Raw genomic sequence first — 26,881 nt, forward strand, 5'->3', positions numbered from 1 at the left:
TTGAACTCGTTAACAGTTCTCATTTTACAATGTTGCTTTCGTGAGCTTCCTTTAAATAACAATTACTCTTCTTGTTAGCGTTACTATTATCGTTGCCAAAATTAAGCCGTCACATGCAGCACATGGCAAATCAGAAATAGTGTTCCTCCAGATTCTCTGTGTGTGTGTGTGTGTCTGTGTGTGTGTGTCTGTGTGTGTGTGTGTGTGGTGAAGCGCTACAAACACTCATTGGAGGTGGGAAATGGGTTTTGCTACCGGAGAACTCCCAGTGCGACTCCTGCCCGCACTCTCCCTGCTAATAAAGAAGCACTTAGCCTCACAACTCCAGTCCGCTCACCGCTACGATGATGGTGTAGATTAGGACAGTGTGTGTGTGTGTGTGTGTGTGTGTGTGTGTGTGTGTATTAAAGTACAGATTGCAGCAGAAGTGTCGACAGCAGTGAAGATAAAAGTGACTCGGAGCGTAATCCCTCTTGTGACATCAGTCGAGAAACAGAAATAGACTCTGAAGATCTCTCCGTACTTTGGAGGTACCAGTTTTTAATTGATTATAAGAATGTTTTAAGAGTTCTTTGGTGGGGTCTTATCACATATTAGGAGTCTGAGTGGTGTAGTTAAAAGACAGAAAGGAGAGAAGATGTTAAAGGAAACGTGAGTTCAACACAAAACCTCAGAGTGGAAGAGGATCTGAATGCAATACCCTGCTGATGTCATTTTCACAGCCGCTTGTCACTAAGTCGATTCACATATTCACTCGCACAGAGTGCTGGACTGGCGCTATGAGTAAAGCGAGAAGACCCGCTGAATCTCTCTCTTATCTGAATACAAAGCCAGGCCTGGAGGAATATTTCCACACTTCGGGACACAGTCTTCCACCCCGAGGCCGATGGAGTACCACCTTTCTTTTCTCTCGTACTCCAAAAAAAGGAAGTCTTTTAAAAGTACAACAGTGACACAATGGTCGGTCTTCAATATCTGACTGAGGCAACCATAGGTTTTATCAAAGATCTTGCCAACATTCAGGGACATTCCTGTGTGGGGGGGGGGGGGTGAAAGGACACGATACTCTATTGAGTTTTTTTTCCAGAAATAACATTACTGTATCCTTAACCTATGCGCATCCACTACATAATTCAAGAACCAAGAGGAACAACATTTCAGGGCGGCCATCTTCAAGAACACACAGTGTGTTCAACCCTAATTGGTATCGAACTAAAAGAGCGACAGACCCATACTTAAATAGAGAACTTATCTTGGCACCTGCTAATGGGATACATTAATCTGTACGAGCTGTTGAAGGGTATATTGCTAAAGATTTTGAGGATATAAAAAGCACCCATTCGATCACTCAATCCCCGCCATCCCTCCCACTCGTGAGAAAGCGCCACACGAGGCTTCGGTGTGTTTCTTACCTCTTTCCCAGACAGGTAGTAGGCGGACAGCAGACCTCCAACGAACCGGATGTTCACCTCAAACACAGACACTTCTGCATTCTGCAGCGGGGAACAAAGACAAGAAATATGAGAGGAGGGAACACTCACAGAAGTGCTACCCATGAATACAAATGCATCCACCCACAAACTGTGAAACAGGAAAACACAAACTCAAGGACAGAAATGTTCCTCGGTGCTGTTTCGCTTTGGGGGGGGGGGATCACACAGTTCACACAGATATTTTTGGATTATAGCAGCAAACGGTTAATACTGGTAACATTTAAATTGGGGCTGGTTTAGAACAGAGACCTTCCGTGAATGAAACAAAGAGCAATGGAGTGTTTTGACGAAGTGGCTGGTGACATATTAGCAATGTGCACGTGTGCAGGGTTTGTGCACTGTGCAGGTTTTTTTACAGTGTATTGATCAGTGGATACCCGCACTGCACGAGTAGCTTTAAATTCTGCATCCGGGGTGTTTTGGTGACTAGCACAACATAAAACAGTTCCCATGATTGCCATGAAATGTTGCGCACACATTCATGATTCCCAAATAAGGATTTGTAAACACAGCGGAGGCCCCTTCGACTTTTCATCCAAAAGTATTGATATTCCCATGAGCCTCAGCTATGCTTTGTGTTTAGTGCCAACTAGCAGATGTTGAAAAAGCTACAGTAAAGAGGATGAACGCGGTAGCATCGTAGTGGCTGGACATCAGCACGCTAGATTCGTCCTTTACCATTTAGCTCCGAGCACCACTGAGCCCAAACACAGCACGGCTGTAGATACTGAGAAATAGCCATCGATGTCTGTGCCAAACTTTGAGTTGTTCTGGTTGATCAGCAGATTTGTTTATAAAAATAAGAAAATGCTGATGAAGTATAAAGACCGCTTGTTGGGCGCTCTTATTCCAATCTGTCACAGAGCAGTGAAGGGCTTCACGTCCCCCAAAGTAAAAAAACTAAATCCCCAGACACCAAACATTGCCGTAAATGGCAGTGACAAAGTGTGCCGCATCTAAAAATACAATGCCTTTATTTCTAGACAGTTTTTGGCAGAGGGAATGGGACAAATAATGACAAAACAAATGTAAGTTTGTAAAGCCATTTGTCTCAGCAACCGAACAATGAAGCTCCATCTCCCTCCCTCTCTCCCCCTCCCTCCCTCTGCGTCTTTATGAACAGATTCCTGAGTCAGATGAAGTTTTTGTGCTTGACTGACAGCTCTCATAAGTCACTGCTGTCGACCAGAGATAGGACAATGGAGTCCGTCCGGCGGAAAAAACAAATTAAATGCCAGACAAAATGTGTCCCGTCATCCCCCACCCACAAGTCTGCACGACTGATTGAGTAGTTAGATTGTGTTGCTAATTCTTCCTAATTAAAATGTAATCATTTCCTCCACAATGCGCTGAAATGCGAAAGGACACAATTATTTCCACCTGCTGTCTAGGAGTGCCGTTTAAATGAAGAGTGAAGCCGAAACACTCCGGCTTTATATTCACAGCACTTTTCAGCAAACAGTTGCAGCGCTTCTTCCTGCAGTGTCTGCTTTTAGCGACCATCACCGCTTTAAAACTGTTGGACAGTGACCCCCCCAGCAGGCGCATGAGTCAGCAGTTGTGTGACGCTATCTCACTCCTCCTGCAAGTTGGCAGGCGAGGAGTCAAGTCTCCTGATGCTGCAAACGTTAAATCCATTACAGAGCGCACAGGAAACGGACTGAGCACGGCCTTTTCCTAACAGAGCGCTAATTAAGGGCCACGGCGAGATGAATGGATGAGATAATCGCCCGAGTAGACCCCTTTAGGTGGAAGTGTATCTTGTGATCTTTTTTTGGGGGGGGGGGGTACTTGTTACGTGCCACTGGACAAACTGTATTTGCTGTTCTTAGAGCTTAATAAAAAACTGGCAAAAAAAAGCAACCAACACCTATACTTTTCTCATAACAGGAAATTCACGAGTTTCCCTTTTCCAACCCTCCGCTCTTTGTAGCTCATGATCGTGAGTTGTGTTTCAGAGCGTTTGAGTTATGACAGAGGGAGTCTCGGGAGTGCTATAAAGCCCGTGCTCTTGCTCTTTCCCTTTAAATAGATCTAAAGGCGTTGCTGCTTGTGTAGAAATAAATGGCAGTGTGACCTGTGCGGCTCCTGCAGTGGGACTCTGAGGGAGGTGTCGGAGCTGCGGTCGTATTTTGTCAGGTCCGAGGTGAAAGGGAAAAAAACACGATTTTTAGTGGTTGTCCAGAGAAGAGCAGAGAGCAACGCTGAAGTCATGCTAGCTACTGTTTTCATAAGTAACTAGTAGTGTGCAGGTTAACTGATAGGTATCAGAGAGGGATAGCGACTCTAGTGTCGGCAGCTGATGTCTAATGGCTTTGAATCGCAGTGTGTCGTGTCCTTACATATTCATCAGTACAGTTTTTGTATCAGATCTAGATAAACATTCCCAATAGTAACAAAACCATTCATTCTTTGACGGTCAACAAAAATTAAGCTGCAATGTCCAGAAAGCTGGCTGAATGCCCCCCCGGCTCACGTGGGGCCGGTTGAGCGTAAAAGTGCTGGATCGATAAGATTACATTTAGTAATTTATCGTACCTTAATGGTTGCGCAATTTAGTTTTAGGCCAGCAGCGCTTTCTTTCCTCTCCAGAGATCATCTTGAATTCCTGTGTGAACCAATCAGTATGTGGTGCGCAGGTTTTGGTTCTGCATTAGGAATGTACAACCCATTAGTCTTCACCCCGCAGTTCCACAGCAGAAACGGTCCACACAGCAGTTATGAACAGCACAAAGGTTTGGCGGAACCATTTCTTCCAACAGCTACTGCTGTCATTCTACTGTATGTTGGTATGCTTGTGTGTGTGTGTGTGTGTGTGTGTGCGTGTGTGTGTGTCTGTACTGACAATTCAAAGCCATCAGAACTTGTGCACTTTTGCTTCGGGACAGTTGTCTTGACGCAGGCATGTTGCATAAAGACATCAAGTGAATCTGTATTCTCTCCTTTCTCCATCTGTTACTGTGTGTCTTCTGGCAAAGTGTCCAGAGACAAACACTGCTGGCTACCGTCACTACTTCTGTATTCATAAGAAGAAAAAAAAACCTCCTTTGTTGGTTTTTACAAACATTTGTCTTTTTCCGTCTCCTTTTTATCACCCTTTTCTGTGTCTCCAAATCCCTTTAAAAGCTCCTTTAAAGGCTCCTTTAACCTCCGGCGCAGCGGCAGCGTTTTCGACTTTTAAATCTTCTCCGAGAATGTTTTAAGACTTTCTTTCCTGGACCATTTCACTCGAGTCGCAAAAGTTTATAGTTGTTCATAAGACGCAACATCAGTTTTGTGATTCCGCGTCATTCGTCTCGCTGTCAGATGAGAGACGATCTTTTTTCCTTTGAAATCTTTCATAAAAACCTCCAAAGTAAGTGAGGAGGAATGTCTCAATCTAGTTTTTATAAAATACTTACTGATTTTTTAGTAACATAATAAAAAAAACTTGATCGATTTAAATCATCCTTTCCCAAGGTGCTTTCACAATAACTGCCTGGCCATTAAAAAGCACTTATCCTAAAGCATATGCAGAGTGTGGAGCCTCAAAGGTAGCTTTACGGCTCGGCATTATGCTACTGCAGCAGACGAACAGAGCAGATGTGAAAACAATGGGCCTCGTGCTGCGACGATGCTGTTTGAGTGACGGGACGACTGCTGGTAAATACTGTAAATAAGGCAGGATTATGCACAGGGGATTACAGAGGCACTGGAAAACTCAGGCGTGGCAAGTCCCCACATGGGAATGAGCTGAAACATCCACAGTTTTGCAAACAGTACAGGGAGGAGGATTAGAGGTGCTATACAGTATGTTACAACTATCATGTATTAATTGCTTTGTGGTGCCAAAGTGTGAACAGAATGTAACGTAACTTAAAAACGGAGACCTTCCTTCTGTGGACCGATTTCTATGAATGTAAAGGACTCGCGGCGTGTTTTCCGTGAACATCCAGAAGGATGTGACGTTTATGGACGCTTCAGAGTGCCTTGCCTCTCTTCAGCTCTGCTACAGCTCCCATAGTGTGTAGCTAACGTAGCAAAATACCGTCTAGAGTTGATAACATCAGCTAGTTCATCCAGACGTAAATTGGCTAGCTCGCCAATGACTTTATCAACTAACATTATAAAGCTACATTAAAAGTTAGCGGGCTCACCTTAGCTTGCTAACGTTATGGCTAGCAAAATTCTATCCGATTGGATATGTTAGTTGGCTAGCTTGGCAAATGAATCCCCCGGCTAACGTGATCCATGATTGTAACTTACTAACTAACAAGACTATGGTTAGCCAGCTGGCTGTAACTTAGCTACACGGCGTGAATATGGCGTCGGTTGCTTCGTAACCTGAGCTGATAAAGTATATAGAACCATTACAGAAATAGGATATATAATTGGAAAGTAATGAGACGTCCCTGTTTTGGCCGATGCCCAGGATGAGTGCTCGCAGTTAAGTGCAGTTCACTGAATGGCCACCGGTGTCATTAATAACAAGCATTTCTGAAAATTTCAGATAGTAGCTTTAAATCTGATCTGAAGGTGTATTTGAATCCAGTACTTGATATTTGAGAACAACTAGAACTAGAGGCACAAGCAGGCAGCTGTTCTCCTGTTCTCTGTGAAATTTGCTGGAAGTGATGTAATGTAGCTCCGGTGTTTTTTTTCTATGTGGAGCGAGCACTGCGCCAGACCTTGCTGAAAAAAAAACTTTTTAAATGCTAAATTAATTATCAGCAACCGGTCACATTGTAACTTGGAGGCAATTTGTCCTTGTCTGCTCTTATTAATTTGATATGCAATTAAAACATCACTCATAATGTTGTTTTAATGAAAACTCTACTCCTGGCATTTGATCCTGGTGTTCGTCAACACTGTTTTGAATGGAGGTACAAGCACTGGAAGAAAGACAAAAAATGTGCCTATTTTGTAGGATTTAGGACTTTTTACCACGGTATCGAAAGACGAATCGAGTGTTTTGTGTGTGCGTGTGTGTGTGTGTGTGTGTGGGATAGAGAGTGAGTGAGTGAGTGAGTGTCCTTGTGATGATCAACTAAATTGATTTTGCCAAAGCCTCGACCCTCTGCCATTATACAGTCAATAGAAACTTGAATAATTGACGTCAAGGGTAGAATGGAGCCTTGAAAGACCTTTCAAGTTCAGGAGTTATTGGACGTAAGACTTTATGATGTAATCAAAGATATGTGAAAAACAACAGATATGAACACAACGTCTGACATCCAAATGACTGGAGGTGAAAAAAATATATATATATTTTATAGGGCTGCAACAACGAATCGATAAAATCGATTATTAAAAGAGTTGGCAACGAATTTCATGATTGATTCGTTGTGTCGCGTGATTATTACGCCATTCAATAAGTCGCGGCGATGTTTGAGTGTTCAAAGCAGGCCCGGTCGCCTGAATACCGCAGCTAGGAATAATGGAAAAGGACTCCGGTTCTATTTTGTGGGTTTTTCTCTGAACTGGGGCCATGATTAAGAGGGACGGCCGGGGGAACCTCACTCAATTCTGTGAGTGGTGGTGCATGGCCGTTCTTAGTTGGTGGAGCGATTTGTCTGGTTAATTCCGATAACGAACGAGACTCCGGCATGCTAACTAGTTACGCGGCCCCGTGCGGTCGGCGTCCAGCTTCTTAGAGAGACGTGTGGCGTTCAGCCACATGAGATTGAGCAATAATGGGTCTGTGATGCCCTTAGATGTCCGGGGCTGCACGCGCGCCACACTGAGTGGCTCAGCGTGTCTGCCGAGAGGCGTGAATAACCCGCTGAACTCCACTCGTGATATTAGTCCTTTTCTTTTTTTAATTATTTCTTTAACAGCTCAGGGATGTTCAAGCAACCTGTTTGTGCACTTTCTGAAGATTTTTTGCACTGTGAATTTGTACTGTCAGTTCTGTTTTTGAATTAAGGGTTGGAAATTAATGCATTTTTGTTTTTCCTTTTTTTATCCGATTCATCGATTAATCGAACAAATAATCGACAGATTAATCGATTATTAAAATAATCGTTAGTTGCAGCCCTAATATTTTAGCAGCTACAGTGGTAATTCACATAAAAAGACTTAAAGATAGAGTGCAACTTGTTGTTTATAGTTTGTCATAAGACGCTGTTCATTAGTCAACTTCCTGGACCACATGCTTTCCCACCAGCACTTGAATGCAACACACAGTTTGGCGTAAATCCAAAATCTAGATCACCACCTGTCTGCTGAGTTTCTGCCAAATCGAAGGACTAAAAACATAATGTGCTTCCAACTTGCATATAGTTTGAAGAGGGGAAAAAACATCACTAGTTAGAAAACTTTTGGAAAGAAAACAAAGAAGAAATACAGGATATGACATTTATCGCTAGACGCCACTTTCCAGACCAAGCCTGGACGTCATGTTTGCTTTTGTATTTGGACTTTTTGAAGATTTTGTAGTCAGCAGGTGTTTGATCGCATTTATGATATAGTCTTAAAATAAACTACGGTCAGCAATTGGATTAAAAAGTCATTGATATTTGAGTGAACATCTTCGATATATCTTCTCTTAATAACAAAGTCAAACCCAATTTGAAAGCAGCATTTGAAAAATGATGAAGCACATTTTAATTAAACAAGAATAAAAGATAAACGTCCGTGAATTATGTCCTTTGAGACACCAATCAAATGATTTGCTAACTATTGCTCATAAGGCATTATAAACACATGATTATTAGTATAATCAAGACATAATTTAATGAGCATAATAAGCTCAAAATTGCTGGGCGTTTTAATATTTCATGTTATAAATTTTCCTTAATGACATGATATAAAAACGTAATGTCATTTTCTGATGCCGGGATGATTGCATTGTAAGAAACAATTATCCAGGCTTCTAATGGGCTCGCTGCTAATGGATCACAATGCCCTCGATGTGGTATCAACGTTATTGAAACCGCTGTTCAGAGCTGTTTTAATCTAAAACGTCAGTTTGATTCCACCGTAACATATGTTAATAAAGAATTTTTCATATCTTCAGACAATGCACATTACCCCAGGAATCACAGAAGTGCATGTGTGTGTGTGTGTGTGTGTGTGTGGGGACAGGAAATGAGAATACCGACTTCGATTGCGCTTCCACAATGTTATCAATAAAATCCAGAGGGGCAAAGAGCCAAAAACATGTCTAATGGATCCATACAGAAGTCTATTACTGCTTACTACTTTAATGCATGCACACAGACACACAGACACACAGACACACAGACAGACACACACACACACACACGCCCCCTCTTACCACATTAAAGTCGAGGTTCTTCTCTACCCAGTCAGTAGCAGCATCAAACTCCTCAAACATCTCCATGATGTAGAGGGTATCCAGAGCGTCCACTATTGTCGCTCCCTTTATACTGCCTGCAAGACAAACAGATAGAGAGGTTAGAAATAGAACTTCTACATACACACTGTTGTGTCTTCAACGGAGTGTTTTACACACCATCTGTCGGCTCAATAAATACGGACAAATGCTGGCAAGAAAGCTGGATAAAAAAAACAAAACCTTAAAGTTTTACTCAAAATAAGCAAAATAAACTCCAATAAAGTTCATTTCAAATGTTAAAAGCTTGTTCGTCAGCTCCTTTCATTTTGGAGTGTGAACGGCAACAGGTAATCGGCAGCAGTCCCGCTGAGAAAAGCTGTGAACAAACAGCAGAAGTTAGGAGTTATGTTTTGGAGGTTGAATGAATTATTTGGCTCGACAGACGGTGAGAGGCAGCGATTATCGCCGCTGATGAAAACGTCGGGAGTGTTGCTCATCTCTAGCGATTAGCCGCACAGCGGGAGGGAAGACACACAAACCGCCGTTACCCAAAGCTCCCCTTTTCACGAATCCAACCCCACCCCGACGCCTCGGCCTGGGTATGTGCCAGAGAGCTCAATGAATCATTAAGCATGCAGCTTCCGAGCCCTCAGCAAAGCTTTTAGTCCCAACACACTTGTTATAAACACAAGGTCTCATCTGTCGGAGCGATCTGACCACTTAGAGGAGAGACTAAAGAAGAGAGGGAAAAAAAAATGTGAAATGAAAGATGTGGAGGTGAAGAAAGAGGAACAAGACGAGGAGAAAGGACATTAATACATCAGCGTAGGGAGGGCGACCCTACAGAGAGAAGGAAGGAAAAAAACAAGAGGAAAGACTGAAATAGTGATGAGGAGAGAAGAATAAGTCCGAGCCAGTGTTTGAAAATGATGTGCGGAGTCGAGATGACAACCGGGATGCTGCAGGTTTTGTTACTGTGAAAGTCTGTGGGTTTATTTCCCTCTGTAAGCAGTGGGAGGACGCAAAGGCTGCTAAGAGCTTTCCATTACACACACAATGCTGAATCATCAGCTACGGGCAGAGGGCCACTGTTGTCCATCAGAAGCAGCTCACACTGCGTCTGGAACATTTTATTTCTTTCAAAATCACCACTGTATGAGATGACAACACAGTCCAGCCTGGCTCTCTCTCTCTCTCTCTTTAAAGCTCGAGGGGGAAATGTAACAACAGTTCTAACCAATGAGAAAAGTGTGAATTAAGGCACTTTTTTTGGGTGTTGCTAAGTGCATTTTCTTACTTCGGAGGGAGCCAGGCTAGCCGTTTCCCCCTGCTTCCCACCCTTTATGCTAAGCTAAGCTAATCTCCTTCAGGCTCCAGCACCATACTTAACTCACAGATATGAGAGCAACATCCGTCCCGGTATCCAGCTAAGCTAAAATGTGGCGTTCGAATTGTACAACGGACCAAACATGAACAGTGTGAGTGTACGTTTGGTCAAGCCCCAAGCCCCGTGTGTAGACAGAGAGAGCATGTGACTGGAGGTGTCAGCAGATCCAGTTACTGTTGGGAGTCGCTTGTCCTTCCCGTTTTCCATCGATCTCACATTTTCACTCCACCGAAGCCCCCAGAGCGACGACGAGAGGACGAGACACTTTCCTCCCGTCCATTGTCTTGTCTCTGTGCTTCCTTCCCCCTCACTGCTCAACCTGTATCCGAGTGTGTGTGTGTGTGTGTGTGTGTGTGTGTGTGTGAGATGTGAGGGGTACAGATGGTCAAAGAGTGATCAGAATACGAACACTAAACAGAAAAAAAGAAAGAAAATGTTACAGCGGAAAGTCAAGATTTGTGGACAGTTTAGTGTCATTTGTCCTTCTGTAAAGGATATACATGTTTTTATGAAATATGTCTTTACCGTTTTTTAATTTCTAAATGCTTAAATGCTGATTATACGGTCGGTTACTTTATTCCGACTCTCTATACAATTTAACAGGACCGATTTCAATATTATATTGTAGAATAATGTGATTCACAGTTTTCCTGTCGGAGTTCAATTCATCCAAAAGTTGCCAGTTTGAAATCCTGACTACTTCCAACCTCAAGTGTACACACGTATTGTCGAAAAGAAAGACTTGCAGCCTTCATAAAAGCTTCAAGTCACGGTTACGCCCGTGAGACTGAGCGGATGCACGCACCTGCACAGGGCCGGCGCACACACCTGCATACATTCAATAATAATGAAATCTGTTGTGCGAGACCTGCGAGTGAAATTAGACAAGTGTGGGTTGTGTCCATTCGACCAAACATTACAGCAGTGGTTGTTGCAGACACACCAGGCAGATATCTAGTTAGTTCAGTTTTTGATCTTGCATAAAATAATCTCTATAAACAGCAACCTGCATTGAATTTATCGTTTAAATCATTTTTCAAAGCAAAATGCCAAACATTAGCTCGTCCAATGGGAGGAGTTGCTTCTTTCTTTTATCACATATGGCAGTAAATGTAATGTTTTTGAGTTTTTCGGGACCATTACACGTGTTCTTTCAGATGACACTGATCACAGAGAATAAAAATGATCTCCGACGCTTGTGAGACACAGCTTGTCCGTGGCCACGAGGGAGCGAGGAATCTGCTAAAATCAGATCACCAGATCCAGGATTTGTGTCAGTGTCCAGATGGGAGGACTACAAAAACTGAGACGGGATTAAGCCGAGGTCTGCGAGGTTACGAGAGCAAAGTCAGACGATCTTGGAGGTGCTGCCGAGGAGTTTGTTTCCGTTTGCGCCCGGGAGCGTGGTGAGGCAGCAGATGGCTCAGCAGAGGGCAGCGTCTATGATGCTTCTGTGTGGCAGCGGAGGAGGAGGAGAGCGTCTCGGGATGCTTCTAGAAAGACGGAGTGGGAGGGGAGGACGGGCCTGGTGATATTAGCTGGAGGTGGTAGGCTTGTTCGCAGCGGGAGAATTCTTACACTTGTAAAAAAAGTCTGTCCAGAAAACCATCAACACCAATGTGATCTCCCACAGTAACATGTTTAAATATTGTCTCCATGCTTTGTTTCCTGGTGTACCAGTGGAAGTGCACAATATGAAGGAATCTAATTATTTTTATTGTATGCAAACATTTTTTATAGTTTATTTATTATTATTTATGGGTTTTTTTTAAATATATATTCATTTTTTTTAATTCAAATTATTTTTGTGCATGCATTTTTGCCATCATCACGTCCTCAAACATCGTGTTGCATTTCAGAGAGTGCATGAAATGACACCGATAAAGCGGAACATGGGAGAAAAAGATGGCAGAAATGGATGGGAAGATGAACGATGAAAGAGCCGGCGTCCTCGGAAGACAAGAAGAATCATTACCGCTCTGTTCGCGGGCAGAGAATAAGGATGGATGGGAGAGAGGCATGGCAGACAAAAAGAAAATGGGAGACAGAAGGCCCAAAAGTCATTAACGAGCAGAAGTCCCTCCATTCCTGTGCGCCTTGAAACACAATCCATTTAGCTGTTGCTCTTCCTACATCCAGCTGTCCTCTAATGAGATGGCCATGAGACGTTTTCTCTTTTCAGAACAATTCTGTCCCTCTTGCTTTGATTGCTCCTTGCATCCTCATCCACTCTGCTTTCCCCCCCTTTCCTTCCTCCCTCAGTTCCTACCTCTAACAGAAAATGAGTGAAGAGGGGAATGATGGACGAATTAAAGCAGAAAGCAAAGCACCACACCTTGCATGCTTCATTCATCACCTACATAGACAGATGTCCTTAACACACACACACACACACACACTCTCCTGCCTGTCGTATCAGATAGTATATGTCATGTACCAAGTGTCATTCTGCTGCATTTTGGTGCTAAAAACATGAGTATTAGCTGGTTTGACTATAAGTGTGGATGACTGGTCAATAGAGACATTCATCCACTGCACTCCTTCCTACGCTGCAGTGTGTGTGTGTGTGTGTGTGTGTGTGTGTGTGTGTGTGTGTCAGTCAGAGGAGTGATGCATTGTTTGGTTGTTCAGAGCAAAATAACCTTCGCTTCACGCAATCAGGCGGTGAAGACAGAGCTGTAATCTGTGATGCTGTGATGTGGGAGTGTGCATGAGTGATTGAGAGTGACTGACAATGTGTTGTTGCTTTTTTTTTCCTCTCTCTCTCTCTCTCTCTCTCTCTCTCTCTCTCTCTCTCACACACACACACACACACACACACACACACACACACACACACACACACACACACACACACACACACACACACACACACACACACACACAGTGTTGACAGAGGTCAGAATGCAAATATGAGCTCTACTTATTCGGTCGAGCATACGTTGTATTTTGCATCTATAAACAGCAGGCGGAGTAACAGTTTAACTGTGCGCGTTCCTGTGAGGGATTAAGCAATAAGTCCACATTGATCCCTCTCTAAATCGGTTCCCCCCACAGTATGCCATATTTTGAAGGAAGCGATCATGTGTTCAAATGTGTTTCGAGTACATTTAAATTCATCGTGTTGCTTTGCTCACCCTTGCATACATGCTACATCAGCTGTATTACACAGTTTACTGACAGCTTTAAGCCGTACTGGAGATGTGTCAACGTCCTGATGCCAACCAGATGGATGTAATTAATCGAGTAAATGACTTTCCTCGCTCACATCTTGCCGGCGCGGCTTCGACTTCTCGCGGCCGTTCACGCCATGGCTTGGCGGAAGTGTTTTCAGTACAATACCCACAAGATAGAAAAATAGGTTTAACAGCATAAAATAATTCAACAGGTACTGCATTAGCAAAACATTAGCTAGAATCGTGGCTAGCTTGGTTAGCAGTGAGCGGATCAGAGAAAAACTAAATCCTTCTAAATCACAAAACGCTTTACCTGAAGGTCATGATGATATATTATTGTTAAAAGCATAAAACCTTATCAATGAAACCAATCAATAGGATACTGCATGAATATATGCTTATAGCCCCATAAAGTCATGCATTTTCCTCTTAACAATTACCACTCAATGTGCTCATGAAAAGCTTTTCTTCAAACACTCATTTGTATAGAATACATATTTTAAGTGGGTGAGGCCATATAATACCTAGATGTGGAGAATGTGTTTCTTTGCTTTGGGAACATGAAGTGAAGAACAGCAAATGTCATGCGGAATTTCATCGCGCGCAACGTGAACGCAGAGGACACCTCAACAGTCGGCCCGGTGCCCTCCAGCTCTGGGTCACACGGAGCTCCCCCTCACTCTTACTCAGCGCTCGCAGCTCCACACAATTCAACCTGAGCACAGCAGCCGAGCTCCTCTCCTCTCCTCTCCTAGAGTGAAGTCAGCCCTGCAACTATAGGTCACGTGAAAAATGAGAATAAAAATGTACCCCTGAAGCTTTCTACTCCCCTCGGTCGGGCAGCGTCACGCTTTCAATTGCGTCCGAAAACACTGAGTGTGACTGACGGATTAATTAATTAGCCTTAGCCCCCCGCCCTGGTTTAATAAACAAGTCCCAAGCTTAAATATTCATTTAATTACCCATCATATTTAAGTAAAGACCTGATCCTCCTCCTCCTCCTCCTCCTCCTCCTCCTCCTCCTCCTCCTCCTCCTCCTCCTCCTCCTCCTCCTCCTCCTCCTCCTCCTCCTCCTCCTCCTCCTCCTCCTCCTCCTCCTCCTCCTCCTCCTCCTCCTCCTCCTCCTCCTCCTCCTCCTCCTCCTCCTCCTCGCATGTTACTCACTTCCTCAGAGTCGTACTTTCTCGTCTCGCAGGTTTCCAGGGATCAGCAGGGTTACACCTGGATCAGGGTCGCGTCCGTTGCCATAGTCCTGTTCAACACCTACTGCTACAATCCTCATTATCAGTCATATTTATATTACTGCTGCTTCTATTCTATTATATCCACTACTGCTAGTACCAGTCATATATTAGTTCTGCTATTATTATTATCATTATATTAAATCCACCATTACTAGTCCTGTTTCTATTATAGTCATTATAGCTGTATATGTAAATGACATGAGTACGGTGTAGACCTGATGTATAGGAAAAGTGTCTCTCAAAGACAGGTCGGGGGAGTCACCTGGCAAGCTCGCCAAGCTGCCGTCACCGTGATTGTTCGGGTATCGCTTTGACATGCCCACAAAACAGCCAATAAAAAGCGTTGAGGTCAGCGTGATAATAAATACACGTCATGGCTGAAAACATAAATTCTATTTTGCTATCAAAAGCTAAAGCAACCTTCTGACCTAGTTTTGTGAAATGCCCTAAACTTTATGACACATCCTTCAGCCCGACAAGAAAATCATAACCTCTTTCCAGCTGTACTGTGAGATGAATTAATATTGGCGCTGCACACTGACTCAGCGGCTTTAGCTTAAAACTAGCAGCCTCAGCCTTCAAGAGACTGACAGCAGTCAAAGTGTCACTGATATTACAAAGAGAGAAAAAATGCAATTCTCTTCAGTCGAAAAAAAAGAAGAAATCCCTTCTTGAAGTTTCTCCTCAGCTCACTGCCTTTCCCGGCCCAGAAACGCTCTGAAGATAGAGATGGGTCCCCGATGTGTCCCGTGTCGCTAACTCAATGCAAACTCCAGGTCTAATCCTTAATCCTGCAATTTGATCCCGGCCTCAACACCCCTCAGCCCCGCTGGTGATCCCATTTAGCCCCAACTACCGCCTCAACGTTGAGTCTACATTGTATTTTGCGAGGGGTCACGGAGGGGAGGTGAGGAAAAAGTGATGGCTAAGCCTTCGGCTAATCGGGTTATCGTATAAGCAGAAAGCATGCGCACGCACGAACACACACAGACACAATCCCAGAGTGTATTAACCTTCTGCTGCCGGATACTCGAGCATCAACACTTTTTTTTGGTCAAGGTTACAGTGAAAGGCACGCTTCACTTGTGTGCGTTGAAAATGTGACTGGTACTGAAAAAAGGGGGATTTAACGAGAAGCTGTGATAACACACCAAACCGCAAAGTAGAAAGAGGCGCCGCAGGTATGAAAGAATCTCAATCTGCGCCGCGCATTTCTGTTCGGCTGCCTCGTTTGATCAGGCGTGGGAACTTCCAGGGACCGGGCAGATTTCGAGGTGTGTGCGCGCGAGTGTGCTCGTGTCTATGACAGTGTGTTTAGACACGTGTTCATCATCATCATCATCAGGGAGCTGGGCGGTGCTGCTGCAGTGTGTTGTTCCAGGCCTTGGAGGGGGGGTGGGGGGGGGTAAAGCCCGTGTGGGAGGGGTTGTTGTTCGGTGTCTATGGGCGGGTGTGATAAATGAATGTCGATGCTGGCTCAAGGCTCTATAACAAAAGGCTCAGGAAATCTGAGAGTGTACAGCACAGAGTTGCAAGGTGTGTGTGTGTGTGTGTGACGGATACCCCCATTTCAGCTGCTGCAGTGCTTCCCTAGTCTGCGTCCCACCCACCTCTCAGGAGAGCGTGATTTACATCACATCAGACACAACCAAATAAAACCTCCCACACACACACACACACACACTGATGAGAGTGACTGACAATGTGTTGTTGCTTTTTTTTCCTCACACACACACACACACACACACACACACACACACACACACACACACACACACACACACACACACACACACACACACACACACACACACACACCTGAGGGCAGGCCGGAGCAGAATTACTCCATCCATTTCAATTACAGAGATTGAGCATCTGATTCAGACACACACACAATGCTGTGTGGGAGCTGAGGCTGCAGCCCAGGACTCAATGTCAAATTACATAACCAGCTAAATGACTTGTCTGGGAATAGAGAGACACAAAAAAACATTTGCCTCCTTGACTGGTGAACGATAACAGTATTTTAGCGCTGCACGAATGAGTCCCGACACCCGAGATGAGTCAGCATGTTTGCACTTCCGGGATCCCTCGTCTCGAAGTCAACGGGTTTTTGGTTAGACGACATGAAAAAAAAAAAAAAAAAAAAGTCTGTAGAGCTGGAGAGATTTCAAACGTTTTGTTCGACAACATAAAATACATCAGGCTCTTGTGAATTTTGAAGCTTTTTGGTGTCTTAAAAAAGGGCGCTTGCTAACAAGTGTCGAAATGAGAACACTAGTCCGCCTTTAGCTCAGTGAACATGAAGTCATGTGACCGTAGTGTAGTTTGTTTACATTCTAAACGTTACCTTTACTCTGGCGATTGAGTTTTGAAAATCATAAAAGTGGTGTAATTTGTCACAAAATGAGATGTTGCTGAACAAACCGTAGAAAAGCATCAGAAACGTTTGTTTGCCACAGAGCTTATTTTCTGCCTTCCAAAACTCAAATCCAATGAAAAAAAAACCCCCACTGGCTTCTCCCATTGCTTTTGGCTTGGCCTTCAAAACAAACGTGATCCCTGCAGCCCTCTATGGCGACATTGCTGAGGCTAACAGGATACAAGAAACTGAATAAAACACGGTATGACACAACGATGGGGGTGTGACCAAGACCCAACACTAAGTTCGGCATTGATGGCAGGCCGGGCGATGTGTTCCAACATTCACCGTCCAGCAAGACACACAGAGCCGGGTCAAACCAGCCTTGACTGGTTGTCTGCTTTTCAGTTTACCTCACAGAAGTAATTCATTCCGTTATATATATATATATCTTGAGGATTGTGTCTTTTCTCACCATGACTCACAAAGTCCTCCAGCTGAAGTGGCTGTCGTTAGAAACCCTTGATTCAAAAAGACTGGAACTAAACAGAGACCACGTAACTCTTCTGCTAGCCTCGAGCGCAGTTTAAAAGTTCTTTAAAACTTTTTTTTTGGTAACGGTAATGGAAAAAAAAACATAAAGGCTGAAGTACAGCAGCTCTTTGAGGTTAACCGTGTATTTATAATGGGGATGCAACGCAAACCTGACATTTGAAAGTCAAGTGTCAATGTGAAGGAGGAGGCCTCGGCCCTCCTTTGATTCAGTCGGTATTTCCACCGTCGCTCTGCTGAAGTGATGTGAGGAGCTGCAGCATCACCGCGGGCGGACAGGGAGCAAGAAAAAGCCATTGAGAGCGCCGGCGTGGAGGGAAGGCCACGGGACACAGGAGGGGGAACAACAACATAAAGCAAAGGAGGTCATCGTCACAAAAACCCCGGCAGCGTCTGTGGCAAAGGCTGCCATTCATTCAGCGGCCTTCTAAAGCACTGCGGGCAGGGCCTGAGCAGATAAACCCCCCCCCAGGAGATGCACTCGACTTTGACTTCTACACACTGCCTGCTGATAAAGATCCATCCAACATCTGTCAAAGAGCTCTGTGTGTTAGCTCAGACAAAAGTCTAGCGCTGCATTTGTTGAAGTTTCTCACGTTATTTTACTATCTTAATAGCTCGCAACATACTACACACAACATGCCCTGAAATCCAAGAGGTTGCAGTATTTTTTTTTTCAATCATGTTATACAGCCTCTAGAATTACTATCTATAGAAGCCAGTATGTGTGTCACGTGTCGTTGGGTTTCACATATTAGAAGTTGACCAAGATAAAGTCCATTTGTTGGCGTTAACGTTGTATTTTTCATGGTAGTTGGATTTCGAGGTGTCTCCTGAGTTTTTCCTCTGAAAAAGCCCACAGCTTAGACCAACAAGACAGATGGCATCATGGTTCACAGACACACACACAATGTTCTCTCATAACACGGTCCAGGTCACACTGGACTGGATGGCAACAGACCTAAACATTTTGCCTTTTCCTCTTTGCCTCCAACAGTCGACATCAGTGGTGACCTTTAATGTGCTGCGGCTCAGTCAAGTGTGTTTATTTTATACAGAAACAAAGACGCACACACACCATGGGGAGGTTGTTTTTTGGGGGGTTGAACACATGAGTGCCTCCCCCCGTGCTGGCCCTCAGCCGAAGAGAACTTACGTTTCAACCTTTAGCTTGTTTTTCTGCTGAGGAGCACAAGCAGTGGTCCGCCAAAGTATCAATTAAAGAGCGGACGAGCGAGGGAAACACACGGAGTGCAGAATGTATTGTTTTTCCTTGTTTGGGAGCCGACAAGAGACTATCCACCGACCACATTGTGCTCCAATATCACTTAAAATGATTTTCTCTACAAATCACAACAACGTACAGCATATGGCTCGCCGCCAATGAGGACATTGAAATCCTGTCCTTGGTAATAAATCTGGGGATTTAGGGGATTTCATGAGGATTTACATAGATTACAAATCTTGTTTTTCAAGGAAGATTCGGATGTTATTTGAGACTAAATATCTTAAAACGTGATTGTTTTTAGTGTTGTTCCAAACCATTTTTTTCCTTCTCGATATCTGAACCAGCGTATCGGCCGATACCACGCACAGATCCGATACCAGATTTTCCGGGGCAAAATATCGCCAAATTGCTAACATTTAGTTCGCTCTGACTAAGATGTGAAAGAAGCGAGACGGCTACTTTTGTCATTCAGTCGATTTGAACACAGCAGCCAAAATTCCGGAGCTAAAACTAAGTAAATTAAAATGTGAAGGAGCTAGTATACTTCGACACAATACCTGTCAGTGTAGAGAGGGCTTTGAAACGACAACAAGACTAAACTCAAGTACATCTGACTGAGAATATATCCAAACAGCTGATGAAGAACACGTTACTTTAGGAGTAGATCGCAAAAATATCACATCGGGCAGATTTAATGAGAGACCCTCATATTGCACACCCCCACTTTACTTTATCATTTAATGTACACGCTTTGGTTGCTGGCTAGTCTTGAGCACAACCTCTTTCTTTCTTCCACCACATCGCCTGTGCAATGCTGGGCAAGTGACGAGGAAAACGTGATTAATTCCCTAAAACCTATTACTCCTTGAAATAGCAATCCTGTTACTTTATGGATTATTTAATAAGAGTAAAAGTAATTAATTGCATTACTTGTTACACAACCCGGCCCAGCACTGAACCCTTGAGCGCATTCACTAGCGACGTGCAACGTCACATCGATCGCACTTGATCTACGATTTCGTATTTTTAGTAACAGATGACTCAAACTCACGGAGGAGAAACTAATCGAGTGTTAATCCATCACAGTGCTTCCGTGCCAACGTCGGTCCAAACTCAAATTCTCTTTGTTGCGACTGAAATCGAGTCTGCAACTATTTTAAGGAAGGGTTTCTACCAGACGCTCACAGAGAAAACAGTCTGCATGTTGTCAGAGAACTATATTAGAGAACTCTTCTTCTATTGCCACTGTGTCCTCGTTAAAAAAAGCAAGTGGAGTCCAGGATAAGGTCTTGGTACAAACTCCACCTCTGGCACATTGGCTTCTAATGGAGCTGAGATTAAATTAAATTCTATAATGTCTAACAGGAGCCAGGGCCCGGGCTTCAGGCTCGGGCAGACGATTCACTGGCACTGAGCTCCGAATGAACTCCTGTTGATCTGGAGAAACTTAACAAGGTAATGACTCATCTTCTGGTCAGTGAGATCTGGGTGTGAAAAAGCCCAAGTGGCTGCTCGGTTCAAAAGGACGTGTTAGGAATTGCACAGTAGCAAGACTCCTACGCGAGGCCGAGGTCTAAATAATTCAGGTATTCCTCAAACCTGAAATATTACAAGAATAGAAACATTTAGAGAGGTTGTAACTCTGACATTCCCCCCCCCCCCTCCTTTAAGCATAGTAGACTGTGTGTGTTCTCGAACTGCGGATTTAGGCCGCTCTGGATTCAGACACAGGGAGATGTACCTGTTCTGTTAGGGCAGAGCTGAGCGCCAAGAGACGGAGAGGGCGAATGGAGGCGACAGGAGGAGCGATGGACGCCATCTTTCGCCTCTAGGTGTTTTCTAATTTTAGCTAAAAAAAGTGAATGTACAGAATATAACGTCTTGCCCCATAAAGCACTGTCCTTCAAAGACCCAGCGAAGAAAGCAGATCTAAGAACAGCAATCGGTCTGCCCTTCAGTTACCCAATCAAGGTAGAATTCTATCATCATTGCGACGGAGCACTTTTTGAATCTGTACACAACAGGTTACCGTTACTGAATGTTTTGACATTGAAGAAAACCAGGACCTAAATAGTTTATCCTGTCAGAAGTCACCGATACTGCTGCTGTAGAGAACGAATCAACTCTCTTTGTGAGTCAGATTCTCTGCAGCACTAAATTACTTCATAAATCTTTTTTTTTGTTGTTGTAAATGTCTTGTGTTTCTGTAGAACATGAACTATTCAAAACGGAATAAGTCAAAGTCCTCTTCATCAGGACGGTGTGGGTGTGATTTGAGCTGATTTGCTATAACAAATGAGTTACACATCCAGAGTCACTGAATAAGCATCTTGACCTTTTAAACACTTTGTCAAGGACCTGTACTCTTCCTTCTAATGCTTTTATTTAGATACGGGACCGTCAGTGCTAACACGAGACTACACGCACACTGCGTCTGGCTCATATCTCTTGCTCTTTACCTTTTGAAGTGTTTGGGTTTTTAAAAAAACAAACATATTTTGTAATACTGTTTGATGAAACAAATCCTGCTTGGATGTCTGCCAAAGCAGTTTGGTTGAGAAGATAAACATAGTTGCCTGCCAACATTTTGGGGAGATCTATGGCTGGTAGTGTTTGTCGGTGAAAACCTGGTGTTGAGGTCACAACCTCCTACCCCAAAAAAAAAAAAGTCCAGGCTGAAGAAAAGATTGATGAAAAAAGCCGCTGTCGAGTCTGAAGCTGGACATAACAGATCCATATTGCACAGTTTTTAATCATAGAACAGGTCTCCAGCTGTTGTCATGAGCATCAAGATGTTATGTAAATCAAGAGCACGGCATATGTTGTAGTGATATAGTTCTGAAGATAGAGTTACCCACAACATTATAATATACAAATGATTTAAGAGTACTGAATGTAGTATTTACCTCAGCTGAAATGATTTGTTGATTAGTCTCCCACATTTAAAAAATACAATGAAAAAAGAAATCTGCAAATATTCCCTTTTTCCATCTTCATTTTGAAAATGTGTTGCTTTCCTTTGTATTTAGGGATAATAAACCAAATATCTTTTGGACTGTTGATGATGAACTTTGATGATTTCTGACATATTAGAGACCAAACAATTAATCGACTGCTTCAAAATGACAATTTATCAATCCGAGAGGCTTTTTGCAACACCAAAGGACTTCAGGCGCATGATGAAGAACATAAATATTAAATATAACGAGCAGCTGATAGTTTTTAGTTTTATTCCCATCCCAGTTGTCTAACTTACGGTAAAGAAAAGGTCCACATGCTCGCTAACACGATAACCGGAAACTTTTGTTACTTTCACCGAAGCGCAACTTGGCTCTCTCATTAGAAGAAAGAGTAAAGCATGCCTTATGGAGTAAGTCTAGTGAAAAGTCTCATGTTCACATCCTGAACCTTCTAACTACAGCTAGCAAAGTCCTACATTTGTTTAATTTGAACCTTAATCCAGGTTACCGTGTATCAGGGAAACCTCCTCCGGTACACTCCAGGTCAGGCTAACATGATCAGTCATACATCATGTTCTATAGGAGTTGGACACGGCCCCGGGGCCACGCTGTCTTATTTACTGATGGAAGTGGGTCTGCCGGAGCAGCCGACTGAAACCTATTTACTCTTCTATAGCGGAGACGTGAGGGATGGCTGGAGAGAGGGGAACAGAGAGAAAGACCAACACGGGCTAATTTCAAAATCAGTATTCACACAGCCGCTCTCCTCTCTCTTCCTACATGCACGTATGATAAATTCCGGTAATGAAACAGTGTCTGGAGTTTACACAAAGCTGATTGAATTCCCTCATTAAACAAAAGAAGGAAATCATTAAAAATGAGCCTGTGAATCCTCCACACTGTATAATGGAATAGACTCAGTTGGTTTGGGGCATTTTCCCCTGAGGGGCGAAGACTGAAGTTATGTATTTCAATCAAAAGGTTCTTCAGAGAAAACAGCTACTTTCAAAACTATAATATAGGGTCTTTATATTTTTTTTATGACAGGTGGAATCTTGACGCAGATCCAAACCAAACTCCTCTTGTCTCATCACACGCATTCACCTCAGCATACCAGAACACATTGTCTTCATTGTTTCCAGAAGAGCAGAGGTACAAAGCTGAAAAAAAGAAAGAGCTGAGTGCTGACAGACCCAAAAAAATGAGGCTAAATATCAAAAGAGTCATCTTACTGCATAAATTGAACAAAAGACCCGAGTCTGTTGGCTTCAAATATTCTCCGTAACACCCGGCATGTATATATGCTCAAAGCGCTGTCATCCTGTCACTTCTGTATGTCGATGGTGTTACAGACGCAACCTGAAAACCCCAACCGCTCAGCTGTAGCACCTTGACTGTCTCTGTGGAGCCCATGATGTAAGACGCAGAAAGACTTCAGAGATGCTCAGAGATAACCCTGCTCTTTGCCTTTTCTGGATGCAGTGGAGGTAAAACTGCATGAGGGGTTCATCTTAAAAGTAGACAGGACACTTATTAACTATGCTCTGAAGGAAACCACACAACTGCAGAGACACTATTAACCAGAGCCAATCACAGACCTTGGGAGTCAACTTCTGCAAACTAATTACACGATGTCCTCGTGTTTATACCTTTGGTGACGCTCCGCAGTTTAAAATAAGTACGGACTAAGTTGACACGACCACCGTTATCATTTTATTGATGGCGATTGCATTTGTGTTTTGAAAAATCAGAAATGTGGCGTTTTGTTTGTGAAGATTATCTTGCTTAACTAAACGTTTGTTTGCCACAGAGCTTCTTCTTCTGCAATAATCCCACTGTCATCTAGAAGGACATATGTTGTTGTTACAGAGGAAAAAAATACACCGCACCTGAACATTAAATGGCAAGATTAGAAGAAAAACATCAAACCATATCAACATGAGTGCACTTTGGTGTCAAGGGACCAGTCTTATCAGCAGTGGAGGCACAGCTACCTCTTTCCCACATGAAAGCCATTTTATCTCGTCAAGATCTCAGCAGTGACACTATTCTAAACTGTCACATACACCACCCACTGATAAACACACACCTACCTTATCTGGAGCTAAAAGGTTGCCAAACAAATAATTCTCACTGAGAATTTAATTAGGTCAAGAGAGAAACGAGCAGATCTTGACAAATTAAAAATCCAATTCCCGCTCTTATTAATCCAATCAGTCAGAATGAATTACAGTATTCGTTATGTGTACAAACACATGGCGTACACACACACACACACACACACAACACCTGAAAAAACACTCAATAAATACAATTTTTACAATATCGTTGCTTGATCGTGTCCGCCTCATTTACAACAATTTCAGAAACAGGAGTGCTTTTTAAATATCAAGCCCTTTTATCTCGAGACTTTGAAGCCTCTGGTCTCTTTGTCCCGTCACAAAATTAGGAGAAAAACCAAATACATTTTTAATGAGTGGTATTGATCCTCTGCCACATTGGCACACGTGTCGTCGCAACAAATCCGTGGGATCATCTCCTTTTAGCTTTATGTTTACTTTGGCGGCAATTCTCAGAGTCAAGCTTTTACGCCAACGATCTCAGCCAACAAAATGAGACCGCACGAGGAGCAACACGTAGTGTAGTGTGTGTGTGTGTGTGTGTGTGTGTGTGTGTGTGTGTGTGTGTGTGTGTGTGTGTGTGTGTGTGTGTGTGTGTGTGTGTCTGGGGGGGATAAGAAAGGACTTAACAAAAGGTGCAGTTATTATCCTAGTTTAATTTGGCTTCTGCAATCCACACACACACACACACGCACACACAATCAAACTGGAGGATCATGACTTGTCACTGCAGAAACAAAGTGCACGTGTGCCTGTGTGTGATATTTATTAACGGGGCCCTGCAGTCATCTAGCAGCACGTATGGCACGTTTTTATTTCACAAACGAAGGGGCAGACGAGAGAAGCGAGGTTTTGTGTGAAAGAGAGCGCTATATGTGAGCTGCCCCTCCGTTACCACGCTCATTAACAGCACAGACACCAACAACTGGCGAGCACAAACGGAATTTAAATATATGATAAAGTTGACATTTAGAGGCGTCCGTAGATGGATGACTCGAACTGACGGCCAATTTGGCTGCTAATCTAAAGGCCAAGGCAGCTGGTGGCAGGGACAAGAGATCAATCGTATGTGTGTGTGTGTGTGTGTGTGTGTGTGTTTGTTTGTTTGTTTGTTTTTGTGTGTGTGTGTCTGTCTCTCACTCACCAAATAGATTGCTGGAGTGGCCTTGCTTGGAGATGGGCCGGAGCTCATTGGAACCCCAGGCGTAGCGCCTGTAGCTGCCCCACGCATGTTTCATCATCTGATAGGGAGGAGGAAGAGGAGGAGGAGGAGGAGGAGGAGGAGACGAGAAATAAAGAGAGTTAAAGAGGACAATGAATCATCTGAGCTGTAACAAAGATAATCAAGTCATTTTCATACAAAACGGTGGGTTTTGCTTGAAGCTTAAATTATATTGGATTTTATTGGCCGATACCAATATTTAAGAAACTCTGCCAATGACATATTTGGTCTTTACAGATAAAAAGAAATGTAAATATACGTATTATATAGACAAACATTTTGATAAGGATGGATGTAAACACAGTTTCTACACTACTACAAATCTTTTGGCATTTCTGTGCTGCATTGACATGTTACTTATCAGCTAGCATATACATCAGTCATTTCTGTGACGGACGTTTTCTCGATTGATTAATGAAACATTTGGTCCATAAAACGTCAGACAAATGGTTTCAAAAAGAAGTCGGCGCACGCAAATGTCTGGTTTCATTCGCCTCTCGCTCCGAAACCAAAAACGATACATTTAATTTCATCACAAGTCTAAGAAAACTAGCAATTACTCATGTGAAAAGCTTTCTGTCAATCGACTGAGTCATGCTGGCACTGCCTGTACAGTCACTTTGAGAATGTCTATAATCAGACACAATGTTTATCCCAAAGTTACAAGTGATTCATCTCAACTTAATGCCATTAAAACTAAGGCTGTGGTCAGCTCTTATCGCTTTTGTATTATTCATATCTATTAATGGTGCAAACTGCCTTCATTTCATACGTTGTAAACTGAGCACACACCCATGTTCAATACCTCCAATGAAGATGTGAAACTACCAATTCTCACTACTTGCTTTGTCCCGGCTATAAAAAAAGATCCTACAACAAAAAGGATCGTCTTAGGCCTGAGGCTCTGAATTTAACAATAACTCACGGCTAAATAATAGAACACGTTGTCTGCCAACGAGTCCAAAAACAAACTGAAACTAAACGATGTTGTTAGGTTAAGGAGAAGATCATGGTTTGGGTTGGGGTAAGTATGTTTATTATGTAACTTTACGTCACACAGAGTACTATGTTACGCATTCATTTTCGCAGGTGAAAATAAGTAACGTCCCCCACGGGACATGAACAGCGGCCTCCTGGGTGAAAGTCCTGTGTTTTCTTCCTCCTTGGCGGTCTGGAAGTTAAGGTCTTAATTTGTTTGTGCACTTCAACACCAAACTGAGATCAATAACACAACATCTGTCAACACACTCTGCCAAATGACCTGTTCAAACTGTCAGTCAAATATGAACGGTGTGGCTGATTGATGAGAGACAAATAAAAGCCAAATATCACTCAATTCCCCGTGAAAAGGAACATTGTCCTCCGCCGAGTCCCATTATCGGCTGTTGAAACCACCCAATTTCCCCCGGTGGGAATCATTGCGGTTTCATCTCATTTTAATCCGGTGCTGGCTGTGGGCTCGATACCTCTGTTCACAGAGGTTTAGGTTTCCAATCATTTGTGGCTCCGCCTCCAGCTTCGGCATTTGCCTCTCCTGCTAATCCGGGTTACACGGCATCGTCGTGGAGATTCCTAGAACCACGCGTCTGGATTAGACCCGCTAAAACCCCTTATCCTCCACCTTCAGACGGAGAGTCTGTTCAGGCACACGCATTGATGACGGCACTCTACACTGTAACATATAGCCCTGTATACAGGACGAACGCCAGCTTTGTACACCTGAATACAGTAAAACCGCATACACAAGCGTTCAAGGAAGTGATCAGCACCCTCTCTCAGCACCCACATCCTCTCTGTGTGTGTGTGTGTGTGTGTGTGTGTGTGTGTGTGTGCGTGTGTGTGTGCAGTTAATTCGGTG

General features: G+C 43.4%; 1 protein-coding gene across 1 annotated transcript in view; it reads right to left on the bottom strand.

Moving 5' to 3' along the window:
- man1a1 (mannosidase, alpha, class 1A, member 1) overlaps window positions 1-26,881 on the bottom strand; it is a 124,470-nt gene that overhangs the window by 67,827 nt on the left and 29,762 nt on the right. The window contains exons 2-4 of the mRNA XM_079180227.1: window positions 24,946-25,042; window positions 8,752-8,867; window positions 1,413-1,493 (exon numbers count right to left, since the gene is read on the bottom strand). Coding sequence (XP_079036353.1) covers window positions 1,413-1,493; window positions 8,752-8,867; window positions 24,946-25,042 — 294 coding nt within the window. The remainder of the gene's footprint in view (window positions 1-1,412; window positions 1,494-8,751; window positions 8,868-24,945; window positions 25,043-26,881) is intronic.

Source organism: Pholis gunnellus (assembly GCF_910591455.1).
Source record: "Pholis gunnellus genome assembly, chromosome: 19".
Classification (NCBI taxonomy): domain Eukaryota; kingdom Metazoa; phylum Chordata; class Actinopteri; order Perciformes; family Pholidae; genus Pholis; species Pholis gunnellus.